The following is an 18,164-nucleotide window of genomic DNA, read 5'->3' on the forward strand; positions in this document are numbered from 1 at the left end:
TGTTCACTCTGATGGTAGTTTCTTTTGCTGTGCAGAAGCTCTTTAGTTTAATGAGATCCCATTTGTCAATTTTGGCTTTTGCTGCCATTGCTTTTGGTGTTTTAGACATGAAGTCCTTGCCCATGCCTATGTCCTGAATGGTACTACCTAGGTTTTCCTCTAGGATTTTTATGGTATTAGGTCTAACATTTAAGTCTCTAATCCATCTTGAATTAATTTTCGTATAAGGAGTAAGGAAAGGATCCACTTTCAGCTTTCTACTTATGGCTAGCCAATTTTCCCAGCACCATTTATTAAATAGGGAATCCTTCCCCCATTTCTTGTTTCTCTCAGGTTTGTCAAAGATCAGATGGCTGTAGATGTGTGGTATTATTTCTGAGGACTCTGTTCTGTTCCATTGGTCTATATCTCTGTTTTGGTACCAGTACCATGCTGTTTTGGTTACTGTAGCCTTGTAGTATAGTTTGAAGTCAGGTAGCGTGATGCCTCCAGCTTTGTTCTTTTGACTTAGGATTGTCTTGGAGATGCGGGCTCTTTTTTGGTTCCATATGAACTTTAAAGCAGTTTTTTCCAATTCTGTGAAGAAACTCATTGGTAGCTTGATGGGGATGGCACTGAATCTATAAATTACCTTGGGCAGTATGGCCATTTTCACGATATTGATTCTTCCTATCCATGAGCATGGTATGTTCTTCCATTTGTTTGTGTCCTCTTTTATTTCACTGAGCAGTGGTTTGTAGTTTTCCTTGAAGAGGTCCTTTACATCCCTTGTAAGTTGGATTCCTAGGTATTTCATTCTCTTTGAAGCAGTTGTGAATGGAAGTTCATTCATGATTTGGCTCTCTGTTTGTCTGTTACTGGTGTATAAGAATGCTTGTGATTTTTGCACATTAATTTTGTATCCTGAGACTTTGCTGAAGTTTCTTATCAGCTTAAGGAGATTTTGGGCTGAGACGATGGGGTTTTCTAAATATACAATCATGTCATCTGCAAACAGGGACAATTTGACTTCTTCTTTTCCTAACTGAATACCCTTGATTTCTTTCTCTTGCCTGATTGCCCTAGCCAGAACTTCCAACACTATGTTGAATAGGAGTGGTGAGAGAGGGCATCCCTGTCTTGTGCCAGTTTTCAAAGGGAATTTTTCCAGTTTTTGCCCATTCAGGATGATATTGGCTGTGGGTTTGTCATAAATAGCTCTTATGATTTTGAGATACGTTCCATCAATACCGAATTTATTGAGAGTTTTTAGCATGAAGGGCTGTTGAATTTTGTCAAAGGCCTTTTCTGCATCTATTGAGATAATCATGTGGTTTTCGTCTTTGGTTCTGTTTATATGCTGGATGACGTTTATTGATTTGCATATGTTGAACCAGCCTTGCATCCCAGGGATGAAGCCCACTTGATCATGGTGGATAAGCTTTTTGATGTGCTGCTGGATCCGGTTTGCCAGTATTTTATTGAGGATTTTTGCATCGATGTTCATCAGGGATATTGGTCTAAAATTCTCTTTTTTTGTTGTGTCTCTGCCAGCCTTTGGTATCAGGATGATATTGGCCTCATAAAATGAGTTAGGGAGGATTCCCTCTTTTTCTATTGATTGGAATAGTTTCAGAAAGAATGGTACCAGCTCCTCCTTGTACCTCTGGTAGAATTCGGCTGTGAATCCCTCTGGTCCTGGACTTTTTTTGGTTGGTAGGCTATTAATTATTGCCTCAATTTCAGAGCCTGCTATTGGTCTATTCAAGGATTCAGCTTCTTCCTGGTTTAGTCTTGGGAGAGTGTAAGTGTCCAGAAAATTATCCATTTCTTCTAGATTTTCTAGTTTATTTGTGTAGAGGTGTTTATAGTATTCTCTGATGGTAGTTTGTATTTCTGTGGGATCGGTAGTGATATCCCCTTTATCATTTTTTATTGCGTCAATTTGATTCTTCTCTCTTTTCTTCTTTATTAGTCTTGCTAGCGGTCTATCAATTTTCTTGATCTTTTCAAAAAACCAACTCCTGGATTCATTGATTTTTTGGAGAGTTTTTTGTGTCTCTATCTCCTTCAGTTCTGCTCTGATCTTAGTTATTTCTTGCCTTCTGCTAGCTTTTGAATGTGTTTGCTCTTGCTTCTCTAGTTCTTTTAATTGTGACATTAGAGTGTCAATTTTAGATCTTTCCAGCTTTCTCTTGTGGGCATTTAGTGCTATAAATTTCCCTCTACACACTGCTTTAAATGTGTCCCAGAGATTCTGGTATGTTGTATCTTTGTTCTCATTGGTTTCAAAGAACATCTTTATTTCTGCCTTCATTTCGTTGTGTACCTAGTAGTCATTCAGGAGCAGGTTATTCAGTTTCCATGTAGTTGAGCAGTTTTGATTGAGTTTCTTTTTTTTTTTTTTTTTTTTTTTTTTTTTTTTTTTTTTTTTTTTTTTGAGACGGAGTCTCGCTCTGTCGCCCAGGCTGGAGTGCTGTGGCCGGATCTCAGCTCACTGCAAGCTCCGCCTCCTGGGTTTACGCCATTCTCCTGCCTCAGCCTCCCGAGTAGCTGGGACTACAGGCGCCCGCCACCTCGCCCGGCTAGTTTTTTGTATTTTTTAGTAGAGACGGGGTTTCACCGTGTTAGCCAGGATGGTCTCGATCTCCTGACCTCGTGATCCACCCGTCTCGGCCTCCCAAAGTGCTGGGATTACAGGCTTGAGCCACCGCGCCCGGCCCTTGATTGAGTTTCTTAGTCCTGAGTTCTAGTTTGATTGCACTGTGGTCTGAGAGACAGTTTGTTATAATTTCTGTTCTTTTATATTTGCTGAGGAGTGCTTTACTTCCAATTATGTGGTCAATTTTGGAGTAAGTGCGATGTGGTGCTGAGAAGAATGTATATTCTGTTGATTTGGGGTGGAGAGTTCTATAGATGTCTATTAGGTCTGCTTGCTGCAGAGATGAGTTCAATTCCTGGATATCCTTGTTAACTTTCTGTCTCGTTGATCTGTCTAATGTTGACAGTGGAGTGTTGAAGTCTCCCATTATTATTGTATGGGAGTCTAAGTCTCTTTGTAAGTCTCTAAGGACTTGCTTTATGAATCTGGGTGCTCCTGTATTGGGTGCATATATATTTAGGATAGTTAGCTCTTCCTGTTGAATTGATCCCTTTACCATTATGTAATGGCCTTCTTTGTCTCTTTTGATCTTTGATGGTTTAAAGTCTGTTTTATCAGAGACTAGTATTGCAACCCCCGCTTTTTTTTGTTCTCCATTTGCTTGGTAAATCTTCCTCCATCCCTTTATTTTGAGCCTATGTATGTCTCTGCGTGTGAGATGGGTCTCCTGAATACAGCAGACTGATGGGTCTTGACTCTTTATCCAGTTTGCCAGTCTGTGTCTTTTAATTGGAGCATTTAGTCCATTTACATTTAAGGTTAAGATTGTTATGTGTGAAGTTGATCCTGCCATTATGATATTAACTGGTTATTTTGCTCATTAGTTGATGCAGTTTCTTCCTAGCCTCGATGGTCTTTACATTTTGGCATGTTTTTGAGATGGCTGGTACCGGTTGTTCCTTTCCATGTTTAGTGCTTCCTTCAGGGTCTCTTGTAAGGCAGGCCTAGTGGTGACAAAATCTCTAAGCATTTGCTTATCTGTAAAGGATTTTATTTCTCCTTCACTTATGAAACTTAGTTTGGCTGGATATGAAATTCTGGGTTTAAAATTCTTTTCTTTAAGAATGTTGAATATTGGCCCCCACTCCCTTCTGGCTTGTAGAGTTTCTGCCGAGAGATCTGCTGTTAGTCTGATGGGCTTCCCTTTGTGTGTAACCCGACCTTTCTCTCTGGCTGCCCTTAAGATTTTTTCCTTCATTTCAACTTTGGTGAATCTGGCAATTATGTGTCTTGGAGTTGCTCTTCTCGAGGAGTATCTTTGTGGCGTTCTCTGTATTTCCTGAATTTGAATGTTGGCCTGCCCTACTAGGTTGGGGAAGTTCTCCTGGATGATATCCTGTAGAGTGTTTTCCAACTTGGTTCCATTTTCCCCCTCACTTTCAGGCACCCCAATCAGACGTAGATTTGGTCTTTTTACATAATCCCATACTTCTTGCAGGCTTTGTTCATTTCTTTTTCTTCTTTTTTCTTTTGGTTTCTCTTCTCGCTTCATTTCATTCATTTGATCCTCAATTGCTGATACTCTTTCTTCCAGTTGATCGAGTCAGTTACTGAAGCTTGTGCATTTGTCACGTATTTCTCATGTCATGGTTTTCATCTCTTTCATTTCGTTTATGACCTTCTCTGCATTAATTACTCTAGCCATCAATTCTTCCACTTTTTTTTCAAGATTTTTAGTTTGTTTGCGCTGGGTACGTAATTCCTCCTTTAGCTCTGAGACGTTTGATGGACTGAAGCCTTCTTCTCTCATCTCGTCAAAGTCATTCTCTGTCCAACTTTGATCCATTGCTGGTGATGAGCTGCGCTCCTTTGCCGGGGGAGATGTGCTCTTATTTTTTGAATTTCCAGCTTTTCTGCCCTGCTTTTTCCCCATCTTTGTGGTTTTATCTGCCTCTGGTCTTTGATGATGGTGACGTACTGATGGGGTTTTGGTGTAGGTGTCCTTCCTGTTTGATAGTTTTCCTTCTAACAGTCAGGACCCTCAGCTGTAGGTCTGTTGGAGATTGCTTGAGGTCCACTCCAGACTGTGTTTGCCTGGGTGTCAGCAGCAGAGGCTGCAGAAGATAGAATATTGCTGAACAGCGAGTGTACCTGTCTGATTCTTGCTTTGGAAGCTTCCTCTCAGGGGTGTACTCCACCCTGTGAGGTGTGGGGTGTCAGACTGCCCCTAGTGGGAGATGTCTCCCAGTTAGGCTACTCAGGGGTCAAGGACCCACTTGAACAGGCAGTCTGTCCCTTCTCAGATCTCAACCTCCATGTTGGGAGATCCACTGCTCTCTTCAAAGCTGTCAGACAGAGTCGTTTGCGTCTGCAGAGGTTTCTGCTGCGTTTGTTATTGTTTACTGTGCCCTGTCCCCAGAGGTGGAATCTACAGAGACAGGCAGGTTTCCTTGAGCTGCTGTGAGCTCCACCCAGTTCGAGCTTCCCAGCAGCTTTGTTTACCTACTTAAGCCTCAGCAATGGCGGGCGCCCTTCCCCCAGCCTCGCTGCTGCCTTGACGGTAGATTACAGACTGCTGTGCTAGCAATGAGGGAGGCTCCGTGGGCGTGGGACCCTCCCGGCCAGGTGTGGGATATAATCTCCTGGTGTGCCCGTTTCCTTAAAGCGCAGTATTGGGGTGGGAGTTACCCGATTTTCCAGGTGTTGTGTGTCTCAGTTCCCCTGGCTAGGAAAAGGGATTCCCTTCCCCCTTGTGCTTCCCAGGTGAGGCGATGCCTCGCCCTGCTTCAGCTCTCGCTGGTCGGGCTGCAGCAGCTGACCAGCACCGATTGTCCGGCACTCCCTAGTGAGATGAACCCAGTACCTCAGTTGAAAATGCAGAAATCACGGGTCTTCTGTGTCGCTCGCGCTGGGAGTTGGAGACTGGAGCTGTTCCTATTCGGCCATCTTGCTCCGCCCCCCCGAGATCAAGATTCTTGCTGATAAACTCAAGAAGAGACGTGTGCTGAGTTTGCTGAGAGATTGGTAGCCAAGCTGGAATAGACAGTTGATGACTTGTAAGATAAACTGAAAATGTACCAGAGGAGCACCTCTGTAGACCTGATCTAATTTTTCATATGTGGTGTTGGGGGATGGGTCCACCTATTTTTTTTTCTTTTTTTTGCATAAATATCCAGTTGTCCCAGAACCATTTTTTGAAATGACTATGTTTTCCCCAATAAATTGACCGTGCATGTAAGAGTTGTTTTTTCTGGTCTCCCAATTCTATTCCATTGATCTATATACCTATTCATATGCCAATACCACACTGTCTTGATTACTGTAGCTCTATAGTAAGCTTTGAAATCAAGAAATGTGAATCCTTCCACTTTGCTCTTCCTTTTCTTCATTGTTTTTGCTATGCTGGGTCCCTTGCATTTCCACATGAATTTGAGGATCACCTTGTCAATTTCTGTGAAAAAGGCAGCTGGGATTTTGGTAAGGATTGCAGTGAATCTGTAGATCAGTTTGGGAAATATTGCCATCTTTTATTTCTAAGTGTTCTATTCTTTTTGATGCTATGGTGAATGGAATTGTTTTCTTAATTTTATTTTGTTCATTGCTAATGTATAGAAATACAATTGATTTTTGTATGTTGATTTTGTATCTTGAAACCTTGGTGAATTTATTACTTCTAGTAGTTTTTTTTTTTAATTTCATGTGGTGTGTCTATATGCAAGATCATGTCATTGCAAATAGAGATAGGTTACTTCTTCCTTTCCAGTCTGGATGCCTGTTATTTCTTTTTTCTTGCCTGATTTCCCCCACAGATGGACTTAATTTGAATGGAAGTTTTTCTTTATTTCATGGTAGTTAAGATTTAATGCTTTGACTATTGTAGCTCCGGTATTGAACTCTAACACAGACATCATAAGTCCAGTCAGGCCTAGAAGGATACTATTAGTGTGAGTCATAGGAAATGTCCTTGATGCAAGAAGAAAATTTTGAGAAAGATTGTGGGACTAGAAGTCTTTCTAATATTACTATGAATGTAGGTGCAAAATCATCTTTGCTGGCTAGCATTGTAGTTCATATATTTAGAGCACTAACATGTTGATGATTTCTATCACCTAAGCTGTGTCTCTAAAATAAAGGCCCTCTAGATGATGGAATACAGCTCTTTTGGCTCTACTTCTGGATAAGTAAGAACATCTCCTTTTCTATTGAGCACCTACCAGGCCAGATATTCTCCCAGGTGCTAGACATGTAACAGTTGACTAAGACAGATAAGGCCTCTTTCCTCAGAGGTTTACATGTCTGTTGGGAGGTAGACATAAACAAATTGTTCGTGAATTAATTATAAACCATGATAAGTACTGTGAAAGACCGTGGAAGGAACTTAGCCGTCAACTTAGCAATCAAGGTACTGCAATCAGGAATTGTAAGTAGACATCCCATTGAAAATCTGTGCTCTTGCAAAGTGCCAATGTGAAGCAACTTGAAGACAAAGGAAAATAAGACTCTTACAAAAGGAGATACAAGAGAACTGTCCTAATCCCATGATATGGAAGAGTACTAGTAATTCTTAAGGAATGCTTACTGAAAATGATTTGCTAACTGCTTGGTAAACTTGTTCTTGCAATGTTTTATTCATATTTTAATAGAGTTATCTATTATTAGGTTCAAATATTTTTAATTAAGAAAGAAGTACAACCCTCTGGGTAATATTGCAACCATGTAGATAGCTGGTAATTAAACTTTTTCCCACGTATAACTGTATTCAAACAATTTTTAACAAATCATTTTAAACTGGCAAATGTCATTATGTGTTTCTTTAAACAAACAAACAAAAGACTTATGTAACAGGCTTTGTAGCTCCAGAAAACGTTTGAGCTTACTGAAGAATGCTTAGTTTCATAAGAAAGACCAAACATGCTACCAATTATAAATTCAGGTATTCTCTTTAGAAAAAAAAGAGACATGACTTTTAATAGGAAAAGAATTGTAAAATGAGCCATGTAACTTTTGACTTTAACCTTCACGTCTCCATTTTTGAAAGTCAAAACTGAATTATGGAAGGACACTTTTGAATATATTTTAGGCCATAGAATAGTGTGAGAACATTTTTCCCTTTAATTATCAAGCTATTTCCTTTGGATAATGTAAAAGAATTAGTTTCATTTCTGCCCTGATATATTTGAACTCAGTATTGGAGAAAATCTATCATCACATTTTTTAAAGTAATAAAAGTCTCTGCAATTTGTGCTCTATAAACTTAGAGAAAAAAATGAATTTGTAAATTATTTTAGTATTTTTAAAGCATTGTTTCATTATATAAAATTCTGCCTTTTCTAGGGTATATAATACTCTTTGTTGAAGCCATCTGTCTCTCGTCCCATTTGCCACTCAAATGTGCCATTTGCAACTGTTTTTCCAACAATACCCCATTGTTTGAAGAATCCATAAATGTCTTTCTGACCCTTCTCTCCCTTCAGCTACAACAACATTGCATTATTTCAAAACACCTGTTTCAGAGTCAGGTCACCCTGTGTGTTAGACATATGTTCATTGCCCTGGCCAACTGTGCAGGTTCACTTAGGGGTGGTTCTCCCTCCTTTAGCAGTTTCTACCACATGTGCCCACTGGGCTCATGCTGCCCTGGGTCACTTGATAAACAGCCTTCCCCAAACAGAACCCTCTGTCAAAGCTATCTACATTTTCATTCTCCATGACTGAAAAGTCAAAAGCAGTGGACCCCATGGCTCAGAGCACCAGCTGGAATCAGACAGGCCTGGAGTTGAGTCCTGGCTTTGTTCTTTCTTATCTATGCAACATTGGACACATTTCTCAATGTCCTTGAGCCTCAGTTACCTCATCTATAAAATGGAGAAAATAATACCTATCCCACAGGGTTGTTTTGAGTGTAAAATTAGATAGCGCATGTAGAACACCTAGCCCCTAATCTGAAGTATACTTTCTTCTACCTTTTGCTGAGTGGTTAGGCAAAAATATAAACCAGTATGACTGGCATTCTAAAGCAAATGAAACCTTTTCAAATTCATAAAATTCCATAAATTAATTACAGATACTGTTCTGTAAGGGTGGTGGCTCTGTGGTTGTGTGCTTCCTGCTCGCTATTTATAGTTGAATCAAGTGCTAACAGAGTGAATTTCTGTGCGCCTTCTGCCAGGTAACATATTGGCATGTTCTCAGGGATACCCTAAAGAGAGAAAAATATTTATTTATAAGCAGGAAGCAGTGTCTCTCTGATCATTCCCCAGAGACCACCCTCTGTGTATCTACCTTGTTCACACAAATAAGTTGCAGATGTGTAGCTTCCTGCTTGAGGTCTTGAATTGAATTTGGGCAGAACTAGTAGCAGTTCATAAACCATAATGCTAACCATGGTGACAATGTTTCCTTTACTAAGTGGGACACTCCTACCAATAGCTTTTGGAAAACAGTCTGATATTTGATGTTTTGTCAAAACTGCACTCATTTCTTGTCTCAGAAAAGACAAGGTCATTATCTCAGTTTTGTCCGTCAGTGCACTGCTGGGGATATTGCTAAAACTGCAGAATTTGGTGATTAAATAACATTTCCACTGCCAGTAAAAAGTATTTGAATTAGGCATAGAAATTTTCCAGGTGTAACTTGTTCCTATCCCTCTGCTTTCTTTTTAAGTATTTTTCAGACTGAAGCCTTGCTGTGCTACAGAACGGTTTGTTTCTTTCATTTTCTTTGTAGCTAATGTTTAATGTAATGGTTGCAAAGGCAAAACGGTGTGGAGTAGAAGTATTTTTAAATAAGTAAAATGGAATTATGGTTCAAGTTTTGGGTAATGGTATGGAATAGCAGAAGTCACTAAGACATTTTGATATCTCCGTTTCTGAGCAGCTTGGTATGCAAAGATGCGCCCATTATTCTAATGAAGAGGAGAAATTTCAAGTTCTCAAAAGTTTCAGAAATTGTAGTTAGAAAGAATTGACAGACATTAAGGTGCTATCAGAAGTATGAGTTGACTGTGTAGCCAACACTTTGATGGTTCACTGTCAATTCTTTAATATTCTAGTGCTGAGGTTAGCATCCTACTCATCAAATGTTTATTGAAGACATTTATCTTCTCTGCTGTCTTGGTTTTCCAGGTTTTAAATAGGAGCAAGTCGTATTCACCTCTTCATGGAAAAGGTACTAAGCTGAGTGTATTTCCTAAAAGCACTGAGATCTGAAGTCCTTGACTCAGAAGCTTTTATGTGACTTTAATGGTTTGAGGTATCTCCCATATACCAGGCCTTCTACAAGGTGCTCCTTACTTTATCTCGTCTTTATCTCCAACCCTCACAAGAGGCCTTATTGTTCCTGTTTGACAGACAAGGAAGCAGAAAGACTCCACCTCACTGTTGTCTAGATTGTGACAAAGCAGTGTCAAATCCAGGAGTTAGGGACAGAAAAGCCAGGGCACCTTCCACCACAATGGGCTGCTACCCCCAATTAGAGGCCACTGAAAAAAATTCCATGATCATGTGACAACTTAACTTCTCTTGCCACTTTATGCTTTAAAGTATTTTAATATGCAAAAGCGCACACAAATGTTGGTATATCTGTCATTATTCAACCAAAGCTTTACATTCTAAAACAGTTCAAGCTTACTTAAAGTTATCTTCTTCCCACTCCAGACATATCAGTTGGCTTACCTCCTCTATTTTCATTTCTGTAAACAGTCTCAGTAATAATTTTCCTGCTGGTTCTTAAAGTAATATCTTAAACTACCATTTATTGAATGGCTACTATGCTTGTCCCATGTACAAGGCTACAGTTGCCCCGTAGATGGCATATCCTTGAATATAGTATAAAACCTATTCAATTTGATTTTACTATATTCCTTCTAGTGTATAGTTCATTGTTAAGCTTGAGACGTACCCTGAACTCAGAAGATAGGCGTGGGAAAATTAAAATTTGTTTTTCAATTCACTTTAAGGTTAGTAAGAAGAGTTCAGTTCTATTTGTCAGAGAATTCTTTCTGAAAATTAGCAAGCTATCACAGCAAAATGTATGGAAGTATATTTCTATTTAGGTCATAGAGTAAAAGGTTATTCTATATAAATATAGCACATCAATATAAGAATACTTTTTACAAAACCTTTCATGCATGTTCCTCCCCAAAGAAGAGAGAGATGTGTGAGATAGAAACTTATCTATCTCTTTACAAGGAATTTTGCCACCAGTTGATTTAATTACCCAAGAATCCTCTACCTGAGACATTCTTAAGTGAGTGATATGCATAGTTAATGAAGTATGAGTTGAGCCAGGCTTATGAAATGTCTTCAGGGTCACATTCTAAAATGCTTATGACAGATAATTCAAAGGCAGCATCAAGTCTGGTTATGCCTAGGTCCATGTGCCTGCCATGAACATAGCACACGATCTAGATTCTGACCAGCTGATTATGGCCTAACTCCTGATTCCTGCTATGTAACTCAATATAGCATCCCTTAAATTTAGTAAAATTTTTCAAGTTGTGCTGTGGCTTGGTCTTTAAGTTTTAATTTACTCTTTTGCATGGTAGAGACGTGTGCTAAAAGCTACCATACATTGTGAATGAACTATGTGCACAAATATGTGTCACTTACAGCTTGTGCTTGTGGCTACTGTCTTCTCTCCATTCCTTTTGTTATTGGGCCTACATCACCAATGAATCAGGTTAAACTCTTGGGTGTGATGCCTAGCTCAAGAATCTGAAACAAATTTTCAGGAATGCTAGTGAAGAGATGCCCTGGAACACTAATTTACCATCAGCTATTATTTAAAATGTCACTGTGGAGATTAAACACTGTCTGCAAATAGCAATAGAGAGAATATTAATCCTCGAATTCAAATGGCAGTTAAAGTTTAAAATTAGCTTTGGAAAATGGACTTCTAGTACTTTTCCTACGGTCGTGTTGGGGTCCAAAAACATCTTCCAGAACTTTCTCATGACAGCTATAAAGTTTTAATAAATATAAATTTCAAACCACCAGTGATACTGGCTCCCCAGCTGCATTTACAAAATGCTTTTTTTTCCCCTGCTGAGACTGTTTAGATTGAATTTTCCAGTGATTCACAAGTGAGCCTTAGACTTTGTTGTTGATCGGAGAGAAGTGTGCATGTTATAAGCCTATATGTTGATGAGTTTTCACGAAGTGAACACACCCATGTAACCATCTTCTGGATCAAGAAAGAGCAAGACCAGCACCCCAGAAGCCCCATTGTGCTCCCTCCCTGTCCCTATTCCTTCCTCACAACTAATTATCCCCATGTTTGATTTTACCAATATGTACTCTTTTGTGTCTAGCTTCTCTCACTTAGTATTTTGTTCATGAGATTCAATACATCACTCATTTCACTACTGTATTGTGTTCCGCTGTGTGATTGTATCATCCTTTTTGTATCCGTTCTACTGTTGATGGGCATGTGGGCGATTTCCATTTGGAAGCTATTAAGAGTATATCTTTTGGTAGAATCTTAGACTTTTAATAAAACTTGGGCAAGGAAAGGGAAGCCATTTGGCTCTTAAGGTTTAGAATAAATTATAGGTATTCTTATCCTTGGTGCTTTGGAACAGTGTTACTGACTTCATTGCTGAAACAGTAATGTTATAAGTATTACTTGATAGTCTATTTAATTATTTGATATGAACACAAGCTCCCTACTTCCAGGTTGCCCCCTGTTTTTCTGCCTGATGGTTGGAACTTGCTGCCATATTGCCCTCCTTCTCCGTCAAGCCCCTTCTTAGGGACCATCTCCTCCATCCTTTATGAAGGTTTAACTGATCCTCCACAAAATGGTCTTTCTCTTTTCTGAAATGCCAGACCATTTTGTATATCTCCCTTCTCTTATGTTGTTTTTAATAATATATCCTAACAGCCACCATTTCCTTTGTAGTAGTGCTTTTTTAAAAAGTTACACTGGGAATAATTTTTTAAAAATACAAAGGTGGATATTGTTTGATAGTCCTTGTATTAAAAGTTTTTGCAACATCATGTCTCCTGGGCCATGACTATCAGGCACTGTCACAATGCAAGCCTGATACTGAAAGAGTCTCACAGATTTTATAGGCTCCAGAAAAAAAGTAACATCCCAGCTTTCTCCCGATTTTATTCCTCTTCAACCCATAAAGAACAGAGTGAGGTTCTTGGTCTGATCTTATCCCATGGCCATGTCTCATTTTTCTCCACACCTCCACTGTAGATTTAGCCTTGTGTCACCCAACGTTTATCAGAACTGGTTCCTATCTGAGGCTCCCAAACTTCTATCATCAGATATTTGATTGATTAAACTATTCTGTCCTAGCAGCTTAAGGAATAGATTGGGCAAAGGGCATCAAGTTGAAAGGTTGTTTCTGTTTGATATGTTTTATGTTTTTGCTGGAGTTATCAGTTTTCCTTTTAATCATTATCAAGGACCTATGTGATCATTACTACTATACCTCAACATATACTACCTTATTTTGGAATTCCTTCTTTGTAGCTCTCAATTGCCCTGATAGATGTAGGGTGTGTGAAAGCAAGGCCATATCTTAATCGTCTTTGTAACTTCACTGGCTTAGGCTCCCAATAATGTCTGGAGAAAGATCAGTGAAAACGAATGACTTGAATGACTTGGAGAGCGAAGGACTGGCCTGCGAATCTGAGCACAGCTGAATTGTGTATAGCCTTCAGACCATTGCCTCGTTCCCAGGACAAATCTGATTGATAATGTCTCCCCTCTTTCCTACAAGGATATTTTGAGATGAAATTGAGTTATACATAACATTTTGAGCCTTTCAGAGATAGTATTACATAAGCCACTTTGCCTCTCAGCAGTGGTGTAATTTAGTTAGATAACATCTTGTGCTGGAGTCCACTTTAATGCAAAGACTTTATTGCAAAGCTTCTTAAAAATAACGAATAAATGATTTAGCCTTTCTGGTGATTTTGAAATGATTTAAGAGATTGCAAATCAAAAACATTTCGGAAGACTAAGTTAATTACCTGACTCCACCACCAGTTGCTTTATTAGTGATGCTGGGGAAAGTTGCTTTCTTCTCTCCGCTGGATTTTGGCTGCCCCTTCCAAGGTGTTGTCAGAATACATTTTGCTGTTGTATGAAATAAAGTCATGGAAATGCAGAGTTTTAAGCAAATATAGCATCAACAGTACCTGGCACATAATAGGGTCTCAGTAAGTTTCTACAGAATAAATTAATGAATCAATCTATTTCCATTATTGCAGTGGAATATAGGGAATATCCCAGCTACCTATTCCTTCAGCCTCAGCTTCAATACTGCCTGCCAGTGGTGGGAGTCCTTCTGAAGGCCACTAACTCCATTTGTCAACAAATTTAATTACTCTCAAATGCCACCTTAGACTTCTGTGAGATTTTCTATAATTCCACTGGGCGGTTAGTCACATCTGTGCTGCATTCCGCAGACATCTTACTCATACCTCTGTTGTTGTATTTCTCACAGTACATTAGAATTCCAGTTATATAATACCTCTCAAGTCTCCCTTTGTAGACTGTGAACTCTATGAGGACAGAAGTATGTCTTGTTTTCTTTATGCTCCCAGTTCCTAGCATATTACAGAATGAATGAAAGACTGGAAGAAGGGGGACAGAGAAAATGAGCAGAAAAAATAATAATAACAGGGACTGTATGTATTGACTGCCAACTCAGTGGTCTCTTAAGAGGGCTGTGCTCATCCCTGAAAGTGTGTACCAAAGACAACCCATTCATATTCAGGAATAAAAATTGAAAATAATTTTGTCTTTTTAATCCTAAGCATTTTAATTCCATTTTTGTGTATGTTTTGTACTCTACATATGATTTTAAAATAGTCATACATATATTTAGTTCATAAATAAACATATATTACAAAGTACACATTCAAACATTTACCATTAAAAGTACAAATAATACATTTGGAGACTCCCTAGTATATTTGTTTGTCAGGTGCCTCTACTAAGCATTCGATTTAATATTATTTCATTTAGTTCACCAAAAATCCTGTGAGGTATGTACTGTGGTCCCCATGATGAAGAATTTGATGCATAGAGAGGTTAGGTAATTTTCCTAGTCATTTATAGCTGGCAATTGGTGGAACTAGGGCCCAGGCTTAGATTTGTCTGGCTTAATCACTGCCACATCCTCTCTTATTCTTCTCTCCTAGAACCCAGGGTTGTTCTTCAGGCACAGTACAGCCTTGTGGATTAAATAAGTAAATCAAACGAAAGATTTAATCATATGAAGTACATATTAAGGCTTTCTTCTTAAGAAAAATTGTAAAAATTAAAATAAAATGTCTTTTTCATTGTAAAAGTATGTATTGGCAATGATGAGCCAACTAACATACCCGTGTGACACATTAGAACGCTTAATCCCACTTCTTGACCAAAAAACTGAAGAACAGCAAGTTACTTGTTCACTGCTGCAGCTAAAATCAAGCAGCTGGTATTCTCATGTTCACATCTGATTACCAAGCTGCTTTTTTAAATTGAAATATAATTTGTATGCAATAAAATTCACTCTTTTAAAGTAAGAAATTCAGGAGTTCTTAGTATATTCACAAGATTCTGTAACCATCATTTTGACCTAATTTCAGAACATTTTCATCACTCCAAAAAGAAAGCATATACCCACTAGCAGTCACTTCCCGTTTCCCTTTCCTTCAGCCCAGCCATCCTCTAATCTACTTTCTGTCTCTGTGAATTTGCCTATTCTGGACATTTCATATAAAGTAAATCACACAATATGTGGTCTTTTGTGCCTGGCTTCTTTCAAATAGCATAATATTTTCAAAGTTCATCCAGCCCTTCATTACTCTTTAGGCTGAATAATATTCCATTATGTGAATAAACAAAAATCCATTCCTCAGTTGATAGATATTTGGTTGTTTTCACTTTTTGGCTATTATGGATAATGTTTCTGTGAACATTTGTGTGTAAGTTTTGTGTGAACATGTTTTTAGTTTTCTTGGTATAAGGTTAGAAGTGAATTGCTGGGTCACATGGTAACTCACCTGTTTAACATTTTGAGGAACTGCCAAAACTGTTTTCCAAAGTGGCTGCACCATTTTACTTTTCTGCCAATACTGTATGAGGGTCTCAGTTTCTCCACATCCTTGCCAACACTTGTTATGGTCTCTTTTTTATTGTAACCATCCTAATGGGTATAAAGGTATCTCATTGTGGTTTTGATTTGTATTTCTCTAATAACAAGGATGCTGAACATCTTTGTATGTGTTTATTGTCCCCTCAACTACTTCTTTTGAATTTAAATTATTTGTTTCCTTTTTCACTTTTGCATTTTTCATTGGGATATAAATTTTATTCTTCTTCTTATGATACCTATGTTGCCCCCAAGAACTCTGAAAGCATATTAAGTGCTCATGAAATGTCTATTAAAGATTGCATGGCTCCTCACAGTGCCAAGCTGCTTGTGCCATGAACTATAAGGATTTAACTGAGTTTCCAGTGGCAACTTTTTAGGAAGTCTCCACATCACATTATCAGATAACAAGCTTTTATAAACCCCAAATTATGATGATAATAATGCTTTATTATAAAGCATTTAATGTCATAGGAACTCCAAGAATTTTTTTCAAAATTATATCTTTTTTAACTTTTTACATTCCTATGAGGCAGAAAAGAAGCCAGAGAGTCCTCCAAGAAAGTGTATGTAGAGATATAAATATCTTTAAAATTCTAGGGTGTCTTGGGAAAAAAAAAATCCTTGTTAGTACAACCAGTGTTTCCAGATGTATAAGAAAATGTTCAAATTGCTTTTAAGTTATATGGCAGTTCTGGATGTAAATCACACTGCTCGTATGTGATGCTAATATTTTAGTAATGTTGAAATTAATGTTTGTTGTCAAATCTAGTTTATGCCAGAAAGAAAGGAAGGGAAAGTTTTGAAAATTCTATATGCCAATTTCCACCTATACCGTGAAATAATATTTATACTAGCATCTAAAGATCTATAGTAGTAGTATGTTTCAAAAAGTACCTGATAGATGACATATACAGTGAATCCACCTTGGTTGGAGCTATGCGATCTTCCAGGCTTTCAGACCTTACAGGTTCCCATCTTACTTTCAAATTTTATTTGATGGCTTTTACCAATACTAGTCATTCTCAATCGTACTGCAAGTTGAATAAATTTGGTCATTTATGTTTACAATGATGAAATTCATCAATTCACTCATAAACTGTGCTTTTTAAAATGGCAAATGTTTTTTAAAAAACTACTTTTAGTTTTTGTTTATTTACTTAATCTACAAAAACTGGTTGGGTACCTACTAGGCACCAGACCTAGGAAAGGCAGTGAGAGCAAAACAGTCATGGTGCTTGCCCTTGTAGAGCTCATAGCAAACCTGCCAACTCCAGAAACAATTCCATCACTGCAACTGTGATTAATGCTAAAAGTGAAAATTTTAAGATTCTGAGAGGGCATCATGAAGGAGCTGACCCAGTTTATGGTTGTCAGGAAAGGCTTCCCTGTGAAAGTGATACATAATTGAGGACCTGAAGGGAGCCTAAGCATTACCCAGAACACGAGGCAGAGGGGACTTGCATGTGCACAGGACTAAGGCAGACAGGACTCTGATGCTTTTGAGGACCTTAATGAAGGACAGAGTGGCTGGCTTGTGAGGAGCAAGCAGACAGGAGGTGGTATAATGGATGGGGCAGGTAGCGCATGGAGGCATGTTAGGGATTTGTGCCTCTGTCAATTGGGGAGCTGCTGCAGGGGTTAAGGCTGTGGCATTGTTAATAGCCATAGAATTAGCAAAGGCCAAATGACCCTTTGTTATTTTCCTCTTTCTTGGTCAGGAATATGACTGGCGAAACTATCAGCCGAGCCAGATGAGTGAATCCGAGTTACAGATGCTGGCGAGCCTACGGCGGCAACAAAATGAAGAACTGGAGGATGCTGGGACTTCCCATGGCCTGAGTGCCTCCCAGGTGGACAACTGTAATGTCAGCATAAGTACCAGCAGTGACGACACAACCACCTGGAACTCCTGCCTGCCACCCGTGAGTCCCTGGTTTTGCAGCTTCCTCTCATTGGTTAACAAGGAGCAAGCTTCATTGCTTAACAAGGAGCAAGCTTTTTTCTAACAAATCCCAGCTTTGCCTGGAAAAGCCAGGACCAAAATGAGAACACTCCCTATGAGAAATAATCAGAGTCCATTCTGAAATAGTGTTTTAGAATGGGGGACGGAAGTTAGAAGATGACAGTCTTTTCTTAAATTGTTTTATTTACCTTCAGAAAAGCTTTGTATGATGATATATCAAACCACACATTGAAAGAACAAAAAGAGGGCCGGGCGCGGTGGCTCACGCCTGTAATCCCAGCACTTTGGGAGGCCGAGGCGGGCGGATCACAAGGTCAGGAGATCGAGACCACGGTGAAACCCCGTCTCTATTAAGAAATACAAAAAACTAGCCGGGCGAGGTGGCGGGCGCCTGTAGTCCCAGCTACTCGGGAGGCTGAGGCCGGAGAATGGCGTGAACCCGGGAGGCGGAGCTTGCAGTGAGCTGAGATCCGGCCACTGCACTCCAGCCTGGGCGACAGAGCGAGACTCCGTCT

General features: G+C 39.1%; 1 protein-coding gene and 1 long non-coding RNA gene across 6 annotated transcripts in view; one reads left to right on the plus strand and one right to left on the minus strand.

Moving 5' to 3' along the window:
* The window catches only part of C2H3orf67 (chromosome 2 C3orf67 homolog), a 309,119-nt gene that overhangs the window by 221,058 nt on the left and 69,897 nt on the right, over window positions 1-18,164 (plus strand). For all 5 annotated transcript variants that reach the window (XM_025377409.1, XM_025377411.1, XM_025377408.1 and 2 more), the window contains one exon: window positions 17,405-17,608. In XM_025377409.1, coding sequence (XP_025233194.1) covers window positions 17,405-17,608 — 204 coding nt within the window. The remainder of the gene's footprint in view (window positions 1-17,404; window positions 17,609-18,164) is intronic.
* LOC112619454 overlaps window positions 1-18,164 on the minus strand; it is a 215,470-nt gene that overhangs the window by 190,176 nt on the left and 7,130 nt on the right. The gene's annotated exons all lie outside the window — the stretch shown is intronic.

This window comes from Theropithecus gelada, chromosome 2 (assembly GCF_003255815.1).
Source record: "Theropithecus gelada isolate Dixy chromosome 2, Tgel_1.0, whole genome shotgun sequence".
Taxonomy (NCBI): Eukaryota; Metazoa; Chordata; class Mammalia; order Primates; family Cercopithecidae; genus Theropithecus; species Theropithecus gelada.